Source organism: Equus caballus, chromosome 29 (genome assembly GCF_041296265.1).
Source record: "Equus caballus isolate H_3958 breed thoroughbred chromosome 29, TB-T2T, whole genome shotgun sequence".
Lineage (NCBI taxonomy): Eukaryota > Metazoa > Chordata > Mammalia > Perissodactyla > Equidae > Equus > Equus caballus.
The window spans coordinates 21,042,982-21,068,078 of NC_091712.1; the positions used below are offsets into that span (position 1 = coordinate 21,042,982).

General features: G+C 36.2%; 1 protein-coding gene across 2 annotated transcripts in view; it reads right to left on the reverse strand.

Annotated features, from left to right (window-relative positions):
- Window positions 1-1,930: 1,930 nt before the first annotated feature.
- The window catches only part of RAB18 (RAB18, member RAS oncogene family), a 37,510-nt gene continuing 14,343 nt past the window's right edge, over window positions 1,931-25,097 (reverse strand). Inside the window, 5 exon segments of one of the 2 annotated variants that reach the window (NM_001308960.1) lie at window positions 1,931-6,184; window positions 9,532-9,598; window positions 9,673-9,791; window positions 11,201-11,273; window positions 16,729-16,790. In NM_001308960.1, coding sequence (NP_001295889.1) covers window positions 6,009-6,184; window positions 9,532-9,598; window positions 9,673-9,791; window positions 11,201-11,273; window positions 16,729-16,790 — 497 coding nt within the window. In that variant the 3' untranslated portion in view covers window positions 1,931-6,008. 2 annotated transcript variants of the gene reach the window in all.

Below are 25,097 nucleotides of genomic sequence, written 5' to 3' on the forward strand. Positions count from 1 at the left end.
TAGTTTTCTCCTAATTAATGTAGAAATATCATGTGAGTCCACCTAGAATCCCAGTTTTTAAAAATGGATTAAAATGATTAAATTTTTGGTTTAAAAAATTTTTGATTATGCAATATTTCAAATAAAGTCAAAAGACAAATCAATGACTGGGAGAAGACTTCAGGAATATATATTAACGACAAAGGATTAGTATCCTTGTTGCAGTTCAGAAAGAACTCCTTTACTAAAAAAAAGGAATCACAAAAAAGGAAAAATGAGCAACAGATGAAGTGATCTTTAAGATTCATATGTAGAAAACAAATTGACAAAGAGGGAGAAAGGACTCGCCTTATCAGTCAGGAACACACTGTGCAGCCACTAGCATCACAACTCTTGTTTGGCCAGGCCTCAGCAGCAGGCTCATGAAACCTGCAGAGGCCTTCTGAGAATGTTTGTTAAAGCATAAATGAAATACACAGGATGAAAGAAAATCAATTATATTGAAATATATTACCTTTGAAGGTTAAGAGACACTAAAACAGAAGGCCAAAGTAGATTCCAGTACTTTATCTAGGAAAAAAGTGGTATTTCAGCTCAGTGGGAAAAAGAAAGTTTATTTAATGTGTAGTGCTGGCACAACTGGCTATCCATAAGAATAACTTGGCTCCCCATCTTGTGTCATAAAGAAAGGTAAATTCCAAGTTATTAAAGATTTAAAAAGAAAAAGCAGAAGTCTCAGAAGAGGTTATAAGGACATTGTATGTACCATCTAAGAGTTGCAGAACCCAGATGGTATAAAACATTAAAAAATAACTTGTAAGACAACATAGCATAAACAAAGTGAAAAAACAAACATTAGGTTAGAAACAAATGCTTAAAACATACACACATAAGTTAGTATCTGTACTATACAAACAGATCATTTAAAAAAACAAAAAAACAACAGGAAAACTGGAAAAGGGTATAAATAATCATTTCAAAAAAGAGCAATACCAAATAGCCTAAAAACATGAAAAAATGCTCTGCAGAAAATGCAAACTAAAATAACAGTTAACACATTACAAATATAAAAGTGATGAAAATTAAAATTTGAGAGCAACTCCTGCTGCAAATGGGGAATGCAGGGGGAAACGATACTCAGATACTGCTAGCAGAAATGCAAACTGTTACAGATTTTTGAAAGCAATCTACAAAGTTAAAACTAAAAAATAGATTTTGTTTGGCCCACAGATGCAACTCTTAGATACTTATCCCAGAGAAACAAAAAGATACGTGTATAAGGATATTTATTGCAGCACCATCTGCACAGGCAAAAGACGGAAACAATACAAACACCCCTTACTAGAGGAATGGTTAAAAATGGATGTGGTACATCCAAACAGTGGATTACTTAATATTGCAACAATCACTGACATAGATGTTCAATGCATGTAAATTGGATTGGAGGGATTTTCACAATCTGTGGTTAGATAAGAAAAGAAACATGCAGAGATGAATATACAGATGATTCCATTTTTATAAAATGAGCAAGAGTAAAATATGTATATGTACATATTTGTATATGATTATAAAGACATGGAGAAATGCAGAAAGGGGACACAGGCCAGGTTGTAAAACTAATTATGTCAGGTAGGAGAGGGGAAGAGGGAGTGTTCAGGTGACAGGCAACATGAGACCCTATAAAACAAATGGACATTAAAATCACATGTATTGGGTTAACTCATTTATATGTCTTTATCCAAAAAGAAATACATGAAAGTAACTTCACTAAAATATTAAGTTATTTAAGAGTAATGGCTTTTCAAGTTATCGTTTTACTTCTTATCCCCTTACGCAAATAAACATTAATGTACTGAACTTGATGTACAAAGAGACCCTACAAATAAGAACATACACACTCACATGGCATTCATTTGGTTCCAAAAAAAAAGAAAATCCCACTCAAATTGGCTTAAACAAAAAAGGAATTTATTGGCTCACATAAGTGCAAAGTCCAGAAGTAGATTTCACTTCAGGTCCAACTTGATCCAGAGGTTCCACATTGCATCAGGGCTCCAACTTGGACTCCCTCTCATTTTCTTGGTACTGCCCTCAGGCTGGCTCCTTTGGATTAGAAAAATTAGCTGCAGCAAGTTCAGAACATGAATCCTCACACCACACTTATCTCCAAGAAGGCGTCTTCTTCAGCAGTTCCTGAGGAAGCCTCAGCAAAATCTAAGTAGCCTGATGTGGGTCAGGTGCCTATCCCTAACCATTTACAGGGAGGGAGGAGCACTAGTTAAAGGCAGCCAGGCCAACTCCAGAGCTGGGGGTGTGACAAATCTCATCCAAACCACATGTGTGATGATGGGGGGCAGTTATCCAAAGAAAAAGTGGGTAGCACTGTGAGAGAAGGAAGTGGATGCTGGATGGGCAACCACGACATACACAAACAGGAATTAAATAATACAAATATCCAATAAAATATTAAAAATGCTTAATCTCACTAGCAATCAAAGAAATAGAAATAAAATTACATAACTTGTTGCTCATCAGGTTAATAAACAAAAGAAAAAATATTGTTTGTGAGTGAGAGAGAGGGTAGGGGGCAGGACTGAGAACAGGCGCTCACACTTCTACTAGAAATGTGTGTGTGTGTGTGTGTACAAAACAGCTGTAACTAAGGCGCTTAAGCAAACTTTATACCCAATCAGAAACATTACTGATTCCTAAACATGAAACAAAAAGCTAGCAACAAATAGTAAAATTTAAATCCCTTAACATAACAGAAGTTGATTACCTTTTTCTCCCCCCTCCAACCTGATAGATGTTCCCATTCTGAAAAAAAAAATCAGCTTCCTGGGTAGATTTATATCCCTCAGCCCCAAGTCCTGACGCAGCCTCTCTGCTTCTTCCTACAGTCGTCTTTCCGCATTCCTAGACAAAACCCAGAATGAAGCCTGTGGCTGATCACCCTCAGCATAGCTGCGGTCAGAACTAGCACAATGTCTTCTGAAAACTGATTAAATGCTTTTACCCCTATGTCTAAATAGGGAAAATACATGAAGGACAAAAACCTTTGGAAGTATGACTGGTGAAATGGACCCCAAGACAAAGAAGCGTAATGCTTGATACTGAGAAGACCTACAGTCTAGAATACCTAGATTATCCTAGCTCATTTGAAACTCAGAAAAAACATACACTAAGCTGTATTTAAAGAGATTATGGATATGAGGTAGGTCTGTCCCACCCCCACAGGTATAATATCCCCCAGATTTCAGTTTTAAACAAAAGACTGTTCCCAGATTTAATTTCTTCTCTCAAGTCCAATTACAAACAGGAAGTTAAGGTGCCATGTCGCCTGACTTTGAAACTTTTCTAAGTCAGGGATTTTCATTCCACCCTGACGAGGTAAAAGAACTGAGACCACCCACTCCACCACCTTAACTTTTAGTCAAATGACTTACACGGTTGGTTTACGTCAACATTGATGTTTACATCAATGAGAGATCAAACTCATCTCCTTCAGTATCCTGCTCTACTCTATAACCAAAAAAGCTGAAATACTTCTATTACACATAACAAAAGAATGATAAAGAAACAGGGAAACTCTCCTGCTGTGTTAAAACCAAAAGGTAGTAATCGGCCATAGCAATGGGAGCAGTGAGTAAGAGCATATGGACTCAGGAGTGAAAATGACGGGAATGCAGCTCCATCACCGATTAGCTACGTGATCTTTGGAAAGTTACCTAACATATGTCCGTTTCATGATCCTTATCTTTAAAATGGGCAGAAGAGGAATACCAACCAATCTCTTAAGGTTGCTGTGAAGTTTAATGAGATAATCCAGCACTTAGCACCTGGCACTAAGGAATCTTTCAATAAATGTTAACTATTACTCTTAATATAAATTGAATAGTTATTTCATTTGTTCAGGTCTACGTCAGTACTCCTAGAACTCAAAATACTATATTCTACTTCTAATTTGCACCATATGCAAAAGGCACTTTAAAACTACTTTAAATGATCTGGGGAAAAAATTAACAAAATCCTCAGTTAAGTGACTAATTTTAGATACTACAACTATTTCACTTAGAAAACCTCCACTATGAAACAATAAGTTTGCAACAAAATAGTAAAGTGAAAGCCACATTACATAATAGAATTTGAATAACACTATATTCAGATGTTCCTCAGCTGATGAGAGTAATAGGGAAATGTATAATACTTCCTGCACAAATGCATCTAGGGAAAGCAGGCTATATTTATTTAAAAGCTATAAAAGGTTACAATATAAATCTATCAAACAAAATCAGTTTTTAAAAATTGACTCATATGTATCCAAATTCTGACCAAATTAAGACAACAATCCAATGCAGAGAAAGATTATTATATAGCTCAAGAAGCAAAATGCAATAAACAGAAATGTCTTGTCAATACAGACACTACATAAACATACAAACCTACAGTTTTAATGTAACACGAACAAATGGTAGGTACATGGGTTAGCTACCTTTCTCCAACACTGAAGTAGTAAATGTTTTATATTTAGTAAAAGCATACAGAACGTAGAAAACCTTCAATCACATGTAATACAGTCTAACAAATGTGAACCAAGTAGAATGGAAAGTTTTCTTATTTGAAGATGTACATTTTCAGAAAGACCAAACTTGAAGTAAATGCATTATCACACATATTGCAAAGGTGACTCACAAAAATGCTTATCATTGGCAACTGCATACAGAGAACAAACTGCCCAGAAATTAACATCAGAATCTTACTGAGGGGTATCATAGTGACCTGCCTGAATGGACAAATTACTTACTTGGGGCTTAAAAAAGCTGAGATCAATGTAAACTAAGTAACAAATAAGTGAAAAAAAATATACAATGTACAATAGCCAAGAGGTTAGAAAACTGAATACTGTGGAAAAGATTTATTAGTCTGTACAAGTTGGTTCTGATAAACAATTAGCTACTTATTACAGTAAATTATGCAGATTTTCATCACAACAGATTTTCCCGCACACATCAAAATCTGGAAGCAATATCCCTTTCTCAAATTGTCATTTAGTGTTCTTTTTTTCCCAACCCTCAAAACACAGAAATAGGTTTCTGAATATCAACTAGCCATTTATGGAAGTCATAAGATACAGATATTCATAAACATTACACAAGCTACAATTGAAGTACCTGGACAAACACCACCAACATTTATGGAAAAAGGTGTTGGTTTTAAAAGTGGTAAGTACTACACGAGTTACATAAACACACTATTCATATCTTTCCGAAACCAAAATGGGGGAAAACCTTATTGCCATTCTGCCAAACACCACATAACTCAAAACGCTGCACACAGGGTCATGAATTCAATGTACATATCACAGATTTGAAACTCCAGTTAAGCAACTGAGCTACTCATTGAAGTAAATTGAAAAAGAAAGACCAAACTTCTTTAACATATCAATGCTATTATAGAAGCATCATCAGAACAGAAATTTAATTAAAGTTGGCCTGGACTACATCCTGTAAAGAGAATTTCACTTAGTTACTAAAAGAGAATCTGTCAGCAAACATCCTAGAAAAGCTGTGGAATCATGCTCTGTGTTATTCCTGAGAGGAAATTTGCCAGGTTTGATGATACCTGTATATCTCCCAGTGGTTCCAGGAGTTCTACATACCCATTAATTCAGTAATTGATAGGAGTATTTAAGCAAAAAGGAGATCGAAAGTAGACTTTGTATCAACATATACTAGATAAGTGGATTTTTTTAAAATCACATGATAAATGTAAATCATAAAATCAAATGGACCTATAAAGGTACACCTATTTTATGTTACATAAAAAACTGTGGACTGCAAACCATGCATGCTCACCATAACGTTTTACCTGGGGAAGCCAGTGAGTGGGATTTCTTGCAAGTATTTACTGCCATGATACAAAACAAATATGTGCAAACTGCAAGGTCCCTAAAATAGCAGTTAAAGAGTTTATATACAGAAAGATGTCACTATCTGATCAAATATGCAAGAGATGGAGTTTCCCAGAGTTTATAACACAGAACAATAACCACCACAGGCTCCTCCTCCGTGGCCTTCTTCCCTGTGTGACAGTTTGACTCCTTTATTCTGGTTCTCACTTTCCCACAGTCCAGGCGTCTGAATGATCTTTTCAACAAGTTCCTCAAAGGCACACTGTACCCCATCACATGTTTTTGCACTTGCCTCTGAAATTCAAGGAAAAATGTCACAGTATATTCTTTACCAGTCATATTCTTACGTTTTTCTGAGAAATTACTATGGCATAAATACCAGCCTACAATATATAAAGAACCAATCAGCAATTTCTCCCCATAGACTTAATATTAGTGAATTTCTCTCAACTGTCAAGTTGAGCGACTTAAATTCTATCCATAAGAATACTCATATACAAGCCCAAGAGTTTATGATAGAACTGTGAATTGTAAAGCCTTACTCAAATACTATGTCAAAGTTCCTTCCTTAATTTTTCAGTGAATTCTTAAAACTAGCCCCTGAAGCAGATATTATTTCCATTTTAGAATTAGCTAAACAATTAATCTGGTTGTTCTGTGCCTGCAACCATCTACAGGTGGTTGGATAAATGACATACAACCATGGACACTGGTCCCATTTTAAATTTATGCTTATGAAACACATGAGGACACTTAGCACTGCTCCCCAGTCCTGCTTTTCCCTAGTGATTACCTTTCTCACTGTCTATTTTATTCCTTCGTCTTAAAACTCCTCTATCTCAGCTGATCTAGCTTGACGTTGAGAAAAACAGAAACAATCTGGCAAGAACTACTGACCATCCCACTAACAGGGTTACCAACCTACCTGCCTGTGTATCCTTAGACTCTGCCTTCACTCCTGGTACAACGGATGAACCATCCCTGCTGCCACTTCAGGCCATCCCCTTTTCTAGCTCCTGGGACCCCCTTTCTTCTTCACTGACGGACCATGTGCCCTCTCTATCAGATCATACCAATTAGTATAAAAGCCTGCCAAAATTATCATCCATCCTATTAACCAACCAACCAACCAACTGCCCTCCAGCCCACATATCCTTCTAGCAGCCACTCAGTTTCTCTACTCTCTTTCAAAGCAAAACTGTTGTAAAGAGTTATCTACACAAACAAGCTGTTTCCACTTTCTTACCTCACATTCTTTCTTCAAACTACTCTAATTAGGCTTTTGATCACATCACTCCACTGAAGCATTCTTTTCAAGACCACTACCACCCTCTGTCTTGTCAAATCCAATTCCTCATCTTACCCGACACCCTGCAGCATTTGAAAGATGATCACTTTCTTTCTTTAAATACTTTGTGCACCTGGCTTCTAGGACACTGAACACTCCTGATAGTCCTCCTCTCACTGGCATGTCATTCACAGCCTTATTTGCCCGCACCTCCTCTTTCTGCTGACCTCTAACTGTTGGAGTACCCCAGGGTTCAATCTTCAGCCCTTTTCTATCCAGTTTTTCCTGTAGTGATTGCTCCAATCTATGGCTTTAAATGCCAGCGGCCAGAATGTGATTATCTGAAAGACGGTTCGTTCTTATGCCTAAGCAGAATTCTTGATTCCCTATTCCCCCACCTAAACCTGTTCTTATCTCAGTCTTCCACATCCCAGTTAATGGCACAATCCACCCAGCTGCTTATGCCCAAAACCCAGAATTATCCTTGATTGCTCTCTTTCCTTATCCTCTGCACCCAGTCTACCAGCATAGTGTGTCAGCTCTACCATCAAAGCTGGTGGATCTGCGAACTTTCCACCACCCACTATTGCTACAGTAGTCAAAGCCACCAGCATCACTCACCTGGGCCACTCTTGCTTCTGCTTCTCATGGTTCATTTGCTACACAAATGAGTCTTTTTTAAAGAATTTCAGATCACAGCACTACTCCCTTGCTTTGCACCACACTTAGAATAAAATCCATTTCTTTACCATATCCTATAAGGTCTAACATGGCCTTTTTAAATCTCCCATCATCACCATCCTTCCCCCAACACACACTATGCTCCAGCCAATTTGCTTTCTTTCTGTTTCTTAAATACACTACTCTGGTTCCTACCTCAGGAAATGTTTGGTAGTCTCTCAGCCTGACATGCTTTCCTTCAAGATCTTCATATGACGGATTCATGTTCAAATAGCTCTGCCTCGAAGAACTTTCCCTCATCATTTTCCACCCCAGTCGTTCTCTCTCCCCCTACAATGTTTTATTTGCTTCAAAGCATTACTTACTTATTTAAGGCTGTTTCCCATACTATAATGTAAGTTCCATGAGGGCAGGAGTTTGACCATTTTGTTCATCATTATATCCTCAATGGACAATATTTATTGAACAAACTAATACACAGAAATGAAGGACACCCAGCAAATAAGCAGTAGCGCTAGTACTCAACTCCTTTCTAAAATTCCCTATACCTTCCACTTATACCACCCTGTTTCTGTCTATATATGATCCAATTCCTGATTCCTAACAGCTTCTAACACAGTGCAACAGCTAAATCAGTCATTTCTAAAACTGGCTTCACATCAGAAACCACCAGGGTGTTTTTTATAAACTGCCTCCCAGGCCCTGTTTCAGACCTGTGATAAGGCCCAGAAATCTGTACTTCTAAAATGCTCTCCACATGATTCTGACAAAGTCAGTCCACTTTTCTAGACCAGGGGTCAGCAAACTTTCTGTAAAGGGCTAGACAGTAAATATTTTAGGCTTTAAACGCCACACGGTTCCTGCTGTAACTACTGCACTCTGCCAGGAAGCACCAAAGCAGCCACAGACAGCACGCAGACGACTGGGCACGGGTGTGCTCCAATGCAAAGGGTGGGGCCACATCTGGCCCATGCCAAAGTATGCCAACCCCTGCTCTACCATGCTTCTCAAATATTAATGTGCAAAGCACACACAGGTCTCGTTAAAATGCACATTCTAAGTCAGAAAACCTGGGCTGGGCCTGAGATGAAGCATTTCTAACAAGCTCCCAGGTGGTGCCACTCCTGACAGCACATGGACCAGCAAGGTTCAACTTTAGCATGGATTCCTGGCTTTACTGAATGCCGTTATATCCTGAGAGGAATGATCTGACTGTGTTCCATACGACTTCACATAACGTTATCCTATTTTTTTTTTTTAAAGAAGGAAAAATAAAGAACTTAGTGTTATAATTATATTTTATAGCATGGGACAACCATGAACTAAATACATATGTTTTATGGTTCATAAAAAGAAAAATGTAGGGGCCAGCCCTGCAGTGTAGCAGTTAAGTGCACACGCTCCACTTCGGCAGCCTGGGGTTTGCTGGTTTGGATCCTGGGCACAGACCTATCACTGTTTATCAAGCCGTGCTGTGGCAGGCGTCCCACATATAAAATAGAGGAAGATGGGCACAGGCACTAGCTCAGGGCCAATCTTCCTCAGCAAAAAGAGAAGGATTGACAGCGGATGTTAGCTCAGGGCTAATCTTCCTCAAAAAAAAAAAAATTAGCAGAAACTCCATTTTAAAGTTCCTCATTAAAAATAAAAGAATAAATATCCACACACCCACCTATAAATAACATGGAATGCTTGCGTGCAAATTTCAGGCCTTCATTTCTATCGACTTCACGATTTTCCTAAAAGATAAATGCAAAGATTAAGAAAAGCTATCAGACTATGGAGCCAAAATACCAAGAGTCTGACTTCTTACCTTATCAATTTTATTCCCAACTAGCATGTTTACTATGTCATTTCTTGTGCAATATGTTTCCAATTCATTTAACCAATTATCCAGTTTAACAAAGGTGTCTCTTCTTGTGACATCATAAACTGAAATAAAGAGAGTAATTTATTAACTAAGCATTAAAAATAAGAAGCAATGACATTACATTTCTGATATGTAACCGGGAGCTAATGTCAATATGTAGACAAGTCTGTTTTTTTAAGCCTTCAACGCTTAACACTGTCTACCGATCCAGATGAAGAAACAAGTACATTAAAAAAAGCAAGTATATTTAAAAAAAATTTACATATAACATACATATAACATATAAATTATATCCTGTGTGATAACTGAAAATTAATTTAAGCAAAAATTTAAGCTGTCCCCCTTCATAACAATAAAAGAAGTTTGACCAAAAACCCAAATGTGTTTAGATCCAAATCTGTGGCAAAATACAAAAAAATTTTACATGAATTTAAACATCTATGACCCTGTTAATTTGTTTCTTACAATGACCAGAATTTTCAGATTTGAAAAAATATGTCAAGTTAGTGGATGGGATCCTGGTTGTCTTCCTCCGTTATCACTTTCATCTTATCCTGCATCATAATAAATAAAGAGCTTATTAATTTAAAGTGTTTTCTAAACTCAAGGAATGCTGTACCAAAATAATAAGAATCACTGTCAATCTCTGTATGACTCCGCTCATATGAGGAATTTAAAAATGTAGACAAAGAGAACAGATTAGTGGCTACCAGGGGAAAGATGGGGGTGGGGGTGGGCACAAAGGGTGAAGTGGTGCACCTACAACACGACTGACAAACAATAATGTACAACTGAAATTTCACAAGATGCTAACCTATCATTAACTCAATAAAAATTTTTTTAAAAAAAGAATAACTGTCAAATTAAGAGAAATGAAACCAAAGTCTCACAAGTCATGATATAAAAAAAGAATTCTCCCCTACAACTGATCAATATTCATTTTAAACAGTTTCCCAGGAATATTAATAATAAGCTCTTTTCAACAGATTACACTGAGAATCACATTTGTTTTTTAAATTTTGTGGGATTACGAGTCAACAGTGTTAAGTATTTTGTGCTATTTTTCAGGACTGATTAAACAGACTCCAATAAGTAACAAACACTCTTCTTCTTTTATAAACTGCAGCAACTAATACCTACTAACTGAGCATCAGTTTCTGGTAATACTCTAAGACAGACGAACTATATGTGGGTTAATCCTCAATTACGTGCTCATCAACATGTGCTTTAAACCAAATAAACTGGCCTGACTTTTATTTGTTAACTGCTGGACAAAGGGCTGAAAGAAATTTTAAAAGTTTAAATAATACTCATTAATACTAAATGAAGTAAATATAACTTCAAGATACATAAAAGTAGCCCTAAAGAAAAATAGAACAAAAATTCATTTACCTACATAGACAAGGAAAATCAGAAATTCCAGTAATAAACAACAGTATTTTTCAAATAGTATATTACAGTAAAAACTTACCTAATATAACACCCTGCGCACCTCTGTAATAGCTGGGAGTTAATGTTCTGAACCTCTCTTGACCAGCAGTATCCTAAAAGTAACAATCAATTATTATTAAATAAAACAAATCATAAATAAGCAACAGACCTTCAATATACAATTTAGGCAAAGAAAATCAAAACAGCATTGTTAAGTTCATTTAAAACTTGAAATTTAAATAAGATGTGTTCTCTTACTGATGAGTGTTACATAAAACAAAATTAATAAATACTGACATCTCTAGAAAAATGCAACCTCTGTAAAAGTTTTCTTGTTGTTAGTGCCATCCAGTGGATTCCGACTCCTAGCACCCTGTGTACAGCAGAGCTGAACTCGCTCTGCACCATCTTCTCAGCTTCTGGCCTGTATCATACATGCTCCACTGTTTTCATGGCCAATGTTTTCAAATTGGGTGGCCAGGTCCTTCTTCCTAGTCTGTCTAGTCTGGAAGCTCCACTGAAACCTGTCCACCATGGGTGACCCTGCTGGTATTGGAAGCCCCGGTGGCAGAGCTTTCTGCATGCCAGCAACACACAGCTACCACAGTATGACACCCGACAGAGGGATGGTGTGTTCCCTGAGCGGAAACGACCCGGGCGGCGGCTGTGAGAGCACCCAATCTTAACAACTAGACCAGCAGGGCTGACTGACGGCTTTCTACCACTTTGGATTTAAGATTTTTATCACACATGAAACTAATTTCATTGGAAATCATGGTTCTCAACTCTGGGTGCACAACAAAATCTCCTGGGAAACTAAAAATACTAACGCCTGGGTCCAACTCCCAAAAATTCTGATTTAATTGGTCTAGGGTATGATAGAAGGTTTAAAAATCTTCCCAGGTGATTCTAACATTGAATCAAGGCTAACAACCACTGATTTAAACAGAATTACACGGGTGTCTTATTTAAGATAAAGAATTTTTACGCTAGACTCTTTTAAGTGTTTTCTATGTATCTTCTTTTAGGAAAATGCATAAAACCAAACCACTCCTAATTACATGTTGTTTCTGACTCATATGAGGGCTGATGAACAACATAAGATGTACACTAGGTAGGTAATGTAAATTTCATGAAGAAGGGACCTCATCCGCTGAACAACCAGTTTAACCCCAGCGCCTAGAACAATTCTTGCCATAGGACACTGCTCAACTTTTTTTGGGGGGGGGGGGGGCGGGGGGGGATGGGCGCAGAGAAGAAACTAATTAGCAAGTCTCTACTTCCAGGCCTGGTTTCTCCTCTCTTGTCTTCTTTCTACCATCCTTGGACTGTGGCTTCAAGGTACCTAAGATTATGCAAAGCAACAGTTTGCAAACTATTGCCTCAGCCCACCACCTGTTTTATTATGTAAAGTTTTATGAAGGAAAGTTTTAGCAGAACACAGCCAGGCCCATCTGCTTATGCATTGCCATATGGCCTTTTTTAGGGCTGGACTAAATATTTACTATCCTGCCTTTTAAGAAAAAAGTTTGCAGTCTGTTAATGTAAAGTAACCTGCAGAAAAGTAAAGATGTGCATCAAACATCACCTTAACTACCAGTCCCATGGCTGCAAATGCGAGTTCAGCAACGGGACAAGCAGAAGCTCCTTTAGATATAACAAGTGTTAATAACCTCTAAGAGGTTTATAAGATTGGAGAGGAATTTCAAACTAGTAGTGACAGGCTCCAACAACACCTAGTTTCTTTGCCTGGCCAAAGTAGAGAAAACTTTAAAACAAGAACAACAGGTAGAGAGTGTCTGAGGTAATTAATAGCCCTAGAAGAGAAACTGAAGAGGAAAACAACGTTCAGCATAAACCAGTTTGCACCTCCATTACTCTTGCACAGGATAAGCCTGCTTATGCAAACTGTCCTTGTTCCAGATTCTCACCACCACAGAAACTGTTGCCCCACCCTTGCCATGTTGAAATGAAAAAATAATAAAATTAAAATTAAACTTTCTAAACAGAAAGATTTATGTGATTAAAAAAATGATTTCTCTTTATGAAAATTCTCTTTGCATCAAAGTTTCTTAAAAAAACCTGCCTCTGATATTTAAAATTATTCTATTTGCATATTTACTCAACTTTTCAAAAACAATAATATAAATTAAAAACTACAAAATTGAAGTGGACTTGCTATCTAAAGCAGACTATAATTCTGGTAATACAACATAGGTTAGGACAATGAAATATTTTAATCCCAAAACTTTTTGCTATAACAGAGAAGAAAGTCACTGTATTTGCATAAGGAAAATATCTACTCTTTAATAAATTAATTTCCAGAACTAGCAGAAAGCATTTGAGTACGAATTTTGTTCCCTTTGGTCTTCATTGAGATCAAATTCAATAAGTGCCTTGATGAAACACAAATAAAAATCACAACTGTAATTCCTGTGAAAATAGCCACAAAACCCAATGTTTTACAAGTAAAGACTGTATCAAAAAATGTTTTAATGTTAAAATATTACACGTGATTTTGACACTTTACATGTGAATATTAAATTAGGCCAGATGTTTAAAGTCTTGACATTTTTTGATTCACTTATAAAAATGTTTAAATAGGTACAATAATCTGGGCAAAAAGCCCTGTGCGATAATATTGGATCAGGATTTATAACAACTACAAAACTTACAGCACTTAAATAGTCAGAAATTAGATTTTTGCTTGTGTTTGTTTTCAAAACAGGAATATACAGTAAGTGTAATGACATCTTTGTGAGATACAAGAGGCAGAGCTGATTATCTTTACCCTGTGGTTTTATTTTCTGGTGGGAAAAGAAAAGAGATTATTGAAGGCAGAGATGTATGAAGGGCTAGAAAGGATCTAGAAAGGCTAAATAACAGAAGGTGGGGAGCGGAGGTGAGGCAAGGCTGTGGAGAAAAGCCGCCTCCGAGGTGCCAAGCAGGTCAGGATGAGCAAGCAGCACTTGATGGAGGCCGTGGGCCGGGGCTGCGCTTGATGATTCTATTCAATCCCAGGAGCTTCCAAGTGGGAGAGGAATTGATCTCATTTATATAAATAAAACTAGACAAATCAGAGGAAACAATGGACTCACACTTCTAATACTGAGCGAGAAGGCCTTCCTAAATACGACACGACACCCAGATGCATGAAGAAAATACCTGACCCGACTAAATAAATACCAAAACCTTGGTATGGCAAAAATCTCTCTCCCCCTCATCCCCTCAACTCCATACACACACACTCATCCTCAATGAGATTTAAAGGTAAATGACAAAAAGAAATCTGTATGGAACGGGAAAAAACATACGCAGCACATGAAAGAGTTAGTATTACATACACACATAAGAACATTAACACATATTCACCTTAAATAAGATTTTAAAGACAAATGACAGAGTGGAAAAAAATGTAGCATATGACAAAAAGGTAGTATATTTATTATATAAAGACCTTAATCATGAAAAAGATGGCTGCTAATATAGAATGGGCAAAGTACAAAAAAAGAAAATTCATTAAACTATAATCAATAAACAATGTGAGAGAAAAAACCTCACTAATCAAAAGAAATGCAAATATTTGTAAACAATTACTACTCAGAGAGGCAAAAATGAGAAAGATTGGCAATATACAGTCCAAAAGACCTTTTTCATATGAATCAATGTTAAATCTTCACATTCTTTGAGCCAACAATTCTACTTTTAGGTATACATCTGAAAGTAACTGGACAAGTACACACAGATGCATACATTACGATACTCAGAGCACTGTTGATCTTTGTGAAAAACTAAAAATGATGTAACTATCTGTCACTAAGGTTTGACAAAAGTAAGGTATAGCCGTAAGATGGAATACAGGTGGCCATTTAAACTGATGTACCTCTAAATTCACTGACAGAAAAATGTACAGTGTAGATGGAGGGGGGTAGCGCGGGACACAAACAGGTGAAAAAACATAAGATGTAATCCTTTCCTTTGGAAAACTGTAGATGCACACGTGTGTAACAGTATGCATGTGCCTAGCTATTTTAAAGACTGTTCACTAAAATGTATACATTGGTTAAAGATGAACTTTCTTCTCTATTAATTTCTTATTGTTTCAATTATGCTTTTTAGAACGAACGTGTATTATCCTCATAGTCAGGGAGAAACTTCTCATTTAAAAAATATTCACACATATATAATAAAGATATCACTTCAATAATACCTGCCAGCCTTTTTATTAGGCAGGAACTAGAGAGTAAATTAAAAATAAACAAAAAACCTCTCACATGAAAGAAAGAACTCAAGGTGAACATGAAGCCTCAGATCCTAGTCTAATCTTGTATTTCACAAAGTAGTAGCAAGGGCAGAAAGAGGTGACGTGGAAAATCAGGCCTCCATTTTAGGACAGAAGGAAGTCAGCATTCTTAAACTGTTCAATATATTTTACTACGGCCTAGTCTAACATTTTCCAAACTGTTCTCTGTTAGACGCGACTGTTCTGATTGATATTAAACATATCTGAGGGAGGGCAAATAGGCTCCCAATCATGTAAAGCACTGTATGTTAGAAAAAAATTAGAAAAACATTAGACACACTTACATAGTTACTCATTATTTAGGATAAAATGTATGTTACAAACAGCATACCATTCAAAGACTGCCAGGAAGATGAATGAGATCATGAACATTCGCTGTTCCAATCTGTAACTGATGCCCAGGCAGCACTATTTAACCACCATGCTGACGTATGTCTCAATTTGATGACTGCTGACCAATTCTAATATTATTATGTTATTAAAATATATTTATATATTTATCATAGTATATGTGGGAATTAGATATACAAAGTAGTATATTTTTATAAATTAAACGTTACATAATTACTATATTAGCAATCCTATTTAGATAGAGAGACACAGATAGGTAGGTAGATAGGTAGGTAGGTAGATAGGAGAGAGAGAGAGATGACCAGACAGTACAGACATCTTGGACGTTTTGACAGGTAATGCAACCTGATCAGCATGACCATGAAGAGGTCTAGTTAGCAGAGCAACGTGGCTCAGAATGGCTGGGTTCACAGGCAAATGAGAAGAAGCCAATAATCAAAGACTGGGCATCAGTATTAAAAACAAACCCAAAGTTGGCAAACTCAAATTTTATAAATATTTATACTCACAAATATGAAAAGTACATTGTTTTTTCTAAGTACCACTTCATTCCCCTTCTCCCCAACAACTGCCTTTAGCATTAGTTCAGCCTAGGTTGTCTTTTTAGAACCTTAAAGGAACACATTCAATAACAATGCTTCTCTCTAGCAGACAACATGACTTTTTATCCTTTGTTCTGTTTTTAAATATTCTGAAGGAATTATATATTTTTAAAATTTAAGTAAAACAAATCTTTGCCTAATTACACAATTATAATAAATAACTATTTATTGCCACCCTTTAATCAACATCAAATCTCCCAAAAGTTAATTAATACAAATTGTTCACCTCTAGAACACTTCACATATCAATTTCTCCTTCTTTAAAAAGTATGTATTTAATATTTATACAAAATACATTTAAAAAATTCTTACCCATATTGCAAGTTTTGCCTTATTTCCATCCACTGAAATTGTTTTCACCTTAAAGTCAACACCTTGAAAAAATGAAAATTTTGATAAGAATCCCAATAAAATGTACTTTTAAGATCAATTACCAAGAAAACCAGAAAATCAAAAAACCACTTGATCAAATGCCCAAATTCATACCCCAAATTCTTTGAGTTATAAATGTGAAGATAAAAGAAAAAGTGTCACTAAAGTTCAGCAGCTTAGGACTTAATCAGCATAAACGAAAACCAAATGCTTATAGGATTCAAACACTCACCTACCTGCACTTCTTGAAAAAATAAAAATTTTATTGAAAAAATAAAATTCAATGTAAGGTGGTGACTGAATATGCACATTAAAAGCCACAAGCTAGAATTCATGGTGTTAATATAGAGAAGACTACCCATGGCTGACTGTGGATCAGGGCAGTTTTCACGGGCTCCCTAAGCATCTATACACTATATTGAGTGTTGTCCACAGTCAGCCAATCTCCTAACTCAGATTCGGACCATAGGGAACTTGCAGAATTGGAAAAATATAAAAGGGCCACTCACTTCTTTTCTTAGGAATTCTTTGTTTTATATCCTAAAATACAGTATTAGTTTTACATAACCTTATCAATGATCACTTCTACTGCACAATGGCAAAATGAGAATTTACACACAAAACCTCTGTGCCCAACCCTCTAAGAATCTTCCTAAGTGCAGGAGGGATGCTCAAAGTTCGATGAAAATCTTCCGTAAGTACTAATTTATCTAAAGAGAAGAGTTTCATAAGAAGTCACATAAAGTTTTACTACAGCAGCCCGAAAAAACCCTCTTCCTTTCCAGGAAAAGGAGTTGACACATGCCATCTGGCTTAAATGAACAGTAACTGCCCACATGTCTTTAAAGAGTATCAAAAATAACGGCAGTCTATCCCACTAGCCAGAGGGAAAACATCAGCTCAAGACGCTTGGAAAGAAATTTTCAAAAGATCTTATTAGCTTGTCACAATAAATTCACAACAGCCCCAACTAAGATGAACAGCACCCACATATACGAAACACTTAACAGAACACCTGTCACCAATATGAAAATATATTAGTAATTTTTGGATGATTTCTGGTGATCCATGACATACACAAATTAGGCAATAAAAATGCATTTCAAAATGTGCATTATGCCAGGTCTTTCTATACGCCAAAGATTGAAAAAAAATGGTTGGTTGTTTTGGGCTAAGGTGATAAAGGAGTTGATAAAGCCATGCCTCAAATGATGGGCAATCTAGTTAAAGGCCAGTCTGATTACACAGTCCAAGGAAAATTTAAGTATAAAGTTTCTTTGCAGCCAAACAAACAAAAAATCCCATATATTAAATAATCGTGTATTCACTGGGTCTAGATAAAAATATATTATGCCACACTATCTATATAAAAATGAAATTATTTATTCTATTAATATTGCTTTAAAAAAATACCAAAACCTGAGAAAATTCAGATGAGGGAAATGGTTCTGACTTGGTGCTGGTATTAAATGAAGGCCAATGGTAGACACTATATAGAGACAGCCTGTCATGCATACTCTATGGTTAAATTCTGAAGGTTTTTCAGAGACTATATTCGATCTGAAAGTTACAGGTAACACCTTCGGGGAACACTGCCCACCGGAGTCCTATCAGCAAAGCTAACAGACACAGCTAGCCTGAAAGGGCACCCCATGTGGATTCAGACCCCTCAAGTCTCCATTAATCTTCTCTTGGCTCCTCTGGTGAATCTCATGTGCAGACACTGTGCTCTGTAACTCCCATAGGCTCAAACTGCTTCTTCACCAAGCCTAGTTCTTCTGTTTTGCAAGTGACTGTTAAATTTGTCTTTAATGGTGGCAACAGTGGCAATCTTTTTGATAAATCTGATTTTGCCAACTTCTTACTAGATTTGACTAAACTGCCTTTTCAACCTCCTCATGTGGATGACTAGGAGCTCAGGATAGAAGCATAATGCTTAGGAGAAAATAGCCCTGTGTTTCTCCTCTGCTGTACTACAGCACTGAGCACTTCTGTGACCAGATATGTGGAGGTTTTTCTCATAACAAGCTATTCTCTGACTCTGCAGGGACACCAGCTGGGTGTGCTACAATTCGACTCAGTTCGGACACCATCTGCCTGGAGTCAGAGTCAGATCCCAAGGGCTCAAAGACTGCTGCATCCCCCATTTCAGACACCAGTCAACGTCCAGCTTATTATCTGTGCTTCCGACAAATCGGCTATAAATCAGAGGTTCCCAGAAACCCCTCCTTGATTTGGTTAACTTATGATAGTAGCTCACGGAAAGGATATAACCCAGGAACAGCCAGATAAGAGATGCGTAGGGCAAGAGCTTCCATGGCCTCTCCAAGAGCACCACTCTCCCAGCACCTCCACATGTTGGCCAACACAGAACTCTCCAAACCCATGGTTTCATATATTTATGGAACCATCACTACATAGGATGACTGATTAAATCATTCACCTTTGGTGACTGAACAAAATCTCCAGCCCCTCCTCCCTCCCCAGAGTTGGGGGAGGCGGGGTGGGACTGAAAGTTCCAATCTTCGAATCACATGGTTGGTTCTCCTGGCAACCAGTCTCCATCCTTGGGGCTTTCTAGAATTCACTGCATTAACATAAAGTCAGGTGTGGTCAAAAGGCTTGTTACGAAAAACAAAAGACATCTTTATTGCTCTTATCAGCTAAGAAATTCCAAGGGTCTTAGGAGCTCTGTGTCAAGAACCATATATTTCTTATTATAAATCACATCATCACACTGAAGAATTATCATTTCAGCTGTTTCCTTGCTGTTCATTTGGGCTTGCATTTTTAATACAATATTTAATTCAATTTCTTTGTAGGAATCTTTTTTAGGCACTCTTGCCTATTTTATAAAGGTCATTTTAGTTAAAACTAGATAATATAATCACTAAGACCTTTAAAACAAGAAGTGGAACATGAAAACTTACCAAAGATAATATCAATAATATGATAAAGAGATACTTGTGAATGAGAAACCAGAGCACATCAATGGAATCATCTGCCTTGTCAAAAGGAGAAAAAGCAATCAATAGAAACTGATTCAAACCTAACAAAGATGTTAGAATTAGCAAACAAGGACATTAAAAACATTTATAACTGTATATGCCACATGCTCACAAAGTTAAGTAAACATGAAAGAGAATAAAAAGACCCATATCAAACATCTAGAGATGAAAATGATAATGTCTCAGATGAAAAATACACAGGATGGGATTAACAGCAGACTTAGATATTGCAGAAGAAAATGTCAGTGAATGTGAACAGCAATAGAAACTACCAAAAAGGAAACAGAGAGAAGAGAATCAAAGAAAATGAGAAAGCATCAGTGATCTGTGGGACAACTTCAAGCAGTCTAATATGCAAGCAAATGTAGACGACAAAAGAGAAAAGAGAGAAGAAAGGGGGACAAAAGATATATCTAAAGAAATAATGGTGGGGTCGGCTCCGAATTTTCAAAATTAACAAAAAGGATAAACTCATAGATTTAAAACAAAGCTTGATGAACCCCAAACACAGAAGCATGAAGAAAACTATACTAAGGGACATCATAATCAAATTGCTCCAAGGGAAATTAGGAAGTATTTTAAAGTATTTTGAATGAAAAGAAAAATACAACGTATCAAAATTTGTGGGATGTCACTAAAGCAACACTGATGGGAAAATTTATAGCACTAAAGGCCCATATTAGAAAAGAAAAAATGATCTCAAATCAATGACCTCAACTTCCAACCATTTAAGAACACAGACAAATTAAATCCAAAGCAAGCAGAAGAATGGAAATAATAAAAATTCAAATCAGAAATTGATAAAATCAAATCTGTAAAACAATTTTTAAAAAATCAATGAAACAAAAAGCTGGTTCTATAAAGAAAATTAATAAAACTGATAAACTTCTAGCCAAACTGAACAGGAGAATCAGAGAAGACAAAAAGTACCATTTTAAAGAATGAGAAAGATCACATCATTTATAATTGTACAGAGGTTAAAAGGATAACGAGGGAATGTCATGAACAAGTTTATGCCAATAAGTCTGACAACTCAGATGAAATATCAACTTCCTTGAAAGATTAAAAGTTACCAGAATTGACTCAAAAAGAAATAGAAACAAAGAAAATACCTATAGAATATATACAAAAGAGAATCAAAGCATGTCACTATGAAAAATCAACTAAACACAAAAGAAGGCAATAATGGAGGGAATGAGGGACAAAAACTCTATAAGACATACTGACAACAAATAGCAAAATGTTGGCAGTAAATTCTTATCAATAATTACATTAAATTAAGTAGATTAAACTGTCCAATCAAGTCAGAGACTGGCAGAACATATATTAAAAAAAAATCCAGGGGCCAGCCAAGTGGCATAGTGATTAAGTTCACACACTCCACTTCAGTGGCCCAGGGTTTGCAGGTTCAGGTCTCAGACGCAGGACCTACACACTGCTCATCAGCTCATCAAGTGGTGCTGTGGCGGTGTCCTGCATAAAAAATAAGAGGAAGACTGGCACAGATGTCAGCTCAGCAAAAATCTTACTCAAGCAAAAAGAAGCAGACTGGCAACAGATGTTAGCTCAGGGCCAATCTTCCTCACCAAAAAGTAAATAAATAAATAGATGGATAGATAACTAGAGTGTCCTATATCTATTAAAGAAACCAAATCTGAGGTTAAAATCTTTTCCATGAAAAAACTCTACGCCCAGAGTGAATTCCACTAAATATTTAAACAATAATCCATTCTAAACAAACTCTTCCAGGAAACTGAAGAGAAGTGAGTACTTCCTTAGTCATTCTATGAGTTCTACATTATCATGATACTGAAACCAGACAAAGACATTACAGTTAATGAAAACTACAAACTAAGAGTCCCCAAGCACATAGAGGAAAATGCTAAACAAAATTTGATAACTAATCCAAATATGTATAACAGAACAACACATCACAACCAAGTGGGTTTACCTCAGAAACAAAAGGTTGATTTAACATTGAAAAACATCACTGTGGACTTTGCTATACCAAACTAAAAAACAAACTTCATAAAATCATCTAAACAGATGCAGAAAAATGCATTTAACAAAATCCTACATGCATTCCTGATAAAGCCTCTCAGCAAACTAGAAATAGAAGGGAACTTCCTCAACCTGATAAAGAGCATCTAAGGAAAACTATAGCTAACATCATACTTAACGGTAAAAGACTGAATGCTTTCCCCTTAATATTCAGAAAAAAGAAGGATATCAGCTCTTATGACTTCTATTCAACATCATACTGGAGATTTTTACCAAAGGCAATAATACAAGAAATAAAAGGAATCCAGATTGGAAAGGAAGAATGTAGAAATCCAATGGAATCTACAGGATAAAAAAAAGCTCCTAGAACTAACAAGAAAGTTTAGCAAGGATTGGAGGATACAAAATAAGCATTTAAAAAAACAAGTGTATTTCACCATATTAGCAATAAACAAAGAGAAATTTCAACAAAAATTTTAAATACCATTTTACATAAAAATTCATGAAATACTTAAGGCTAAAATCTGACAAGAGATATGAAAGACATATAACCACTGCGAGAGAAATTTTAAGAGACCTAAATGAATGAAGAGACATAATGAAGACTCAATATTGTTAAGAGTTAATTCTCCCCAAATTGATCTAAAGGGATACAATGCAATCTCTACCAAAATCCTAGCAGGCCTTTATTTTTAAATCAACAGCTCATTCTAAAATTATCAGGAAATGTAAAGAAACTAGAACAGCCAAAACAACTTTGAAAAATACAAAGTTGATAGACTAACAATGTATGACTGCCAGACTGATTATAAAACTACAAAAATCAAGACAGTGAGGTACTGACATAAAGACAAACAGATAAATGGAAGAGAATAGAGTCCAGAAACAGACTCACACTTACAGGGACAACTCACATTTTTATAAAGGTGCAAAAGCTTTTCAGTGCAGAAAAGAAAATCTTTTCAACTGATGGTGTTGGAACAACTGAATATCCATAAGCAAAAAAAAGAAAAGAAAGAAAAGAGAAAAAACCTTCAATCTATATATGTCACAGTGTATCCAAAAATTAATCCAAAATGAATCACAGACCTAATGTAACACACAAATTGATAAAACTCCTAGAGAAAAACATAGGAGAAAATCATTGCAACCTTCTGTTAAGTAAAAGATACAACACTAAGGGGGCTGGCCCCGTGGCTGAGTGGTTAAGTTCGCGCGCTCCGCTGCAGGCGGCCCAGTGTTTCGTTGGTTCGAATCCTGGGCGCGGACATGGCACTGCTCATCAGACCACGCTGAGGCAGCGTCCCACGTGCCACAACTAGAAGAACCCACAACAAAGAATACACAACTATGTACCGGGGGGCTTTGGGGAGAAAAAGGAAAAAATAAAATCTTTAAAAAAAAAAAAAAGATACAACACTAAAATCATCATCCATAAAAGAAAAAACTGATAAACTGGATTTCATCAAAATAAAAAAACCTCTGCTCTTAGAAATAAACTGTTAAGAGAATGAGAAAAGGAGCCACAGACTAAGAAGAAAATATTTGCAAAGCACATATCATCTAATAAAAGACTTCTATGCAGAATATATAAAGAACTCTCAAAATTCAACAGTAAGAAAAAACCCAATTAAAAAACGAACAAAAGACTTAGACACTTCATACAGACACCCCCCCCACACACACAAAAATATATATGGATAGCCAATAAGAAATCTAAAAGATGCTCAATATCATTAGAGAATGTGAATTAAACCATCATGAGATAACCAATACACATCTATTAGAATGGCTAAAATGTGAAAGTCTGATCACACTAAGTATAACAGGTGAGGATGTCAAAGAACAGGAACTTTCATATACTGCTAGGGGAAATGTAAAGTGATACCTTTACTCAAAAATAGACAAACTGTTTTCCAAAGTTCAACATGCATTTACCATATGATCCAGCAATCCCATTACTGGGTATTTACTCCAGAGAAATAAAAATTAACATTCATACAATATCTGGTACCTGAATGTTTATAACAGGTCTATTCATAACCATCAAAAACTGGAAACAACCCAAATGTTCTACAATGGGTGGATGGATAAACCAACTCTGAAACATCCACACAACGGAATACAACCCAGCAATTAAAAGGAATAAACTATTGACACACAACAACTTGATGCAGCTCAAAGGCATTACGCTTAGTGAAAAACCTCAGTCAGAAAAGGTTACAAACTTCATCACTCCACTTACAGGACATTCTCACAAAGTAAAGCGATAAAGACTGACCAGTGGTTGCCAGCAGTTAGAGGCGGGGAAAAAGTCTAACTAAAATAGGATAGCACTCGGTAGCTTTTGGGATCATGGAACTGGCTGGTATTCTGATTGTGGTGGTGATAAAATGACCATTCACATTTGTTATAATACTTAGGTTAAAATCCAAAGAACAACATACCCAAAAAAAGTCAATTTTACTATACGATATATATTTTTTAAGATACTGCTTATCAACTCATATGCTAGGAACGCAACGGATCAAACACACCTTCTGAAAGAATAAATTATCAGAGAACATGTATTGTAAAAGTTCTGCTTCTTTCCAATTTAAGGTTTACTTTGCTACCAAGTCCAAGATTGATTTTGTAAAACTGTTCCATGGGTTTTGAAAGAAATGAGTTCTTTATTCAAAAGGTTTGTTGATTGTATTATTCTATTTCTCTATGGTCTTATTTGCGTCTATCTAACTATGAAAGAGAGAACAAATCTTCTAATATAACTGTATTTTCATCCAATTCTTCTCTCGTGTTTGAACAGATTTTGCTTTTATATATAGCTTTTATGTTCAATGCTTACTCGTTTATAAACGTTACAGCTGCTCTGTGGATTACTTGGGCCTTTCATCAGTATGTACTACCCTATTTTATCCTTTCCAGTATATTAACCTTAAAGTCCACCTTAACTTACATTATAGTACCACCTTTGCTTTTGTCTTGTTTGCATCTGCCTGGCCTATCTCTTTATTTTCAACCTTTCCTTATTTGTTTTAATTTCCTTTCAACTCCATCTGACAACGTGAATTATTGGAATTGGACCCATTCATATTTAATTAATCGATATATTTAATTTTGCTCCTTCCCCCTTATGTTTAGCATTTTTGGCATTCTGTTCAAATCTGTCTGATCCTTTTTATTGCTGAATTGTATTACTGTGATGTCATTAAAAGAATACCAAGTTAGAAGTTGGGAAGCTGGGTTTAGTCTCAACTCTTTTACTAGTCTCGATAGGCAAAACCTTAACCTCTTTAAGTC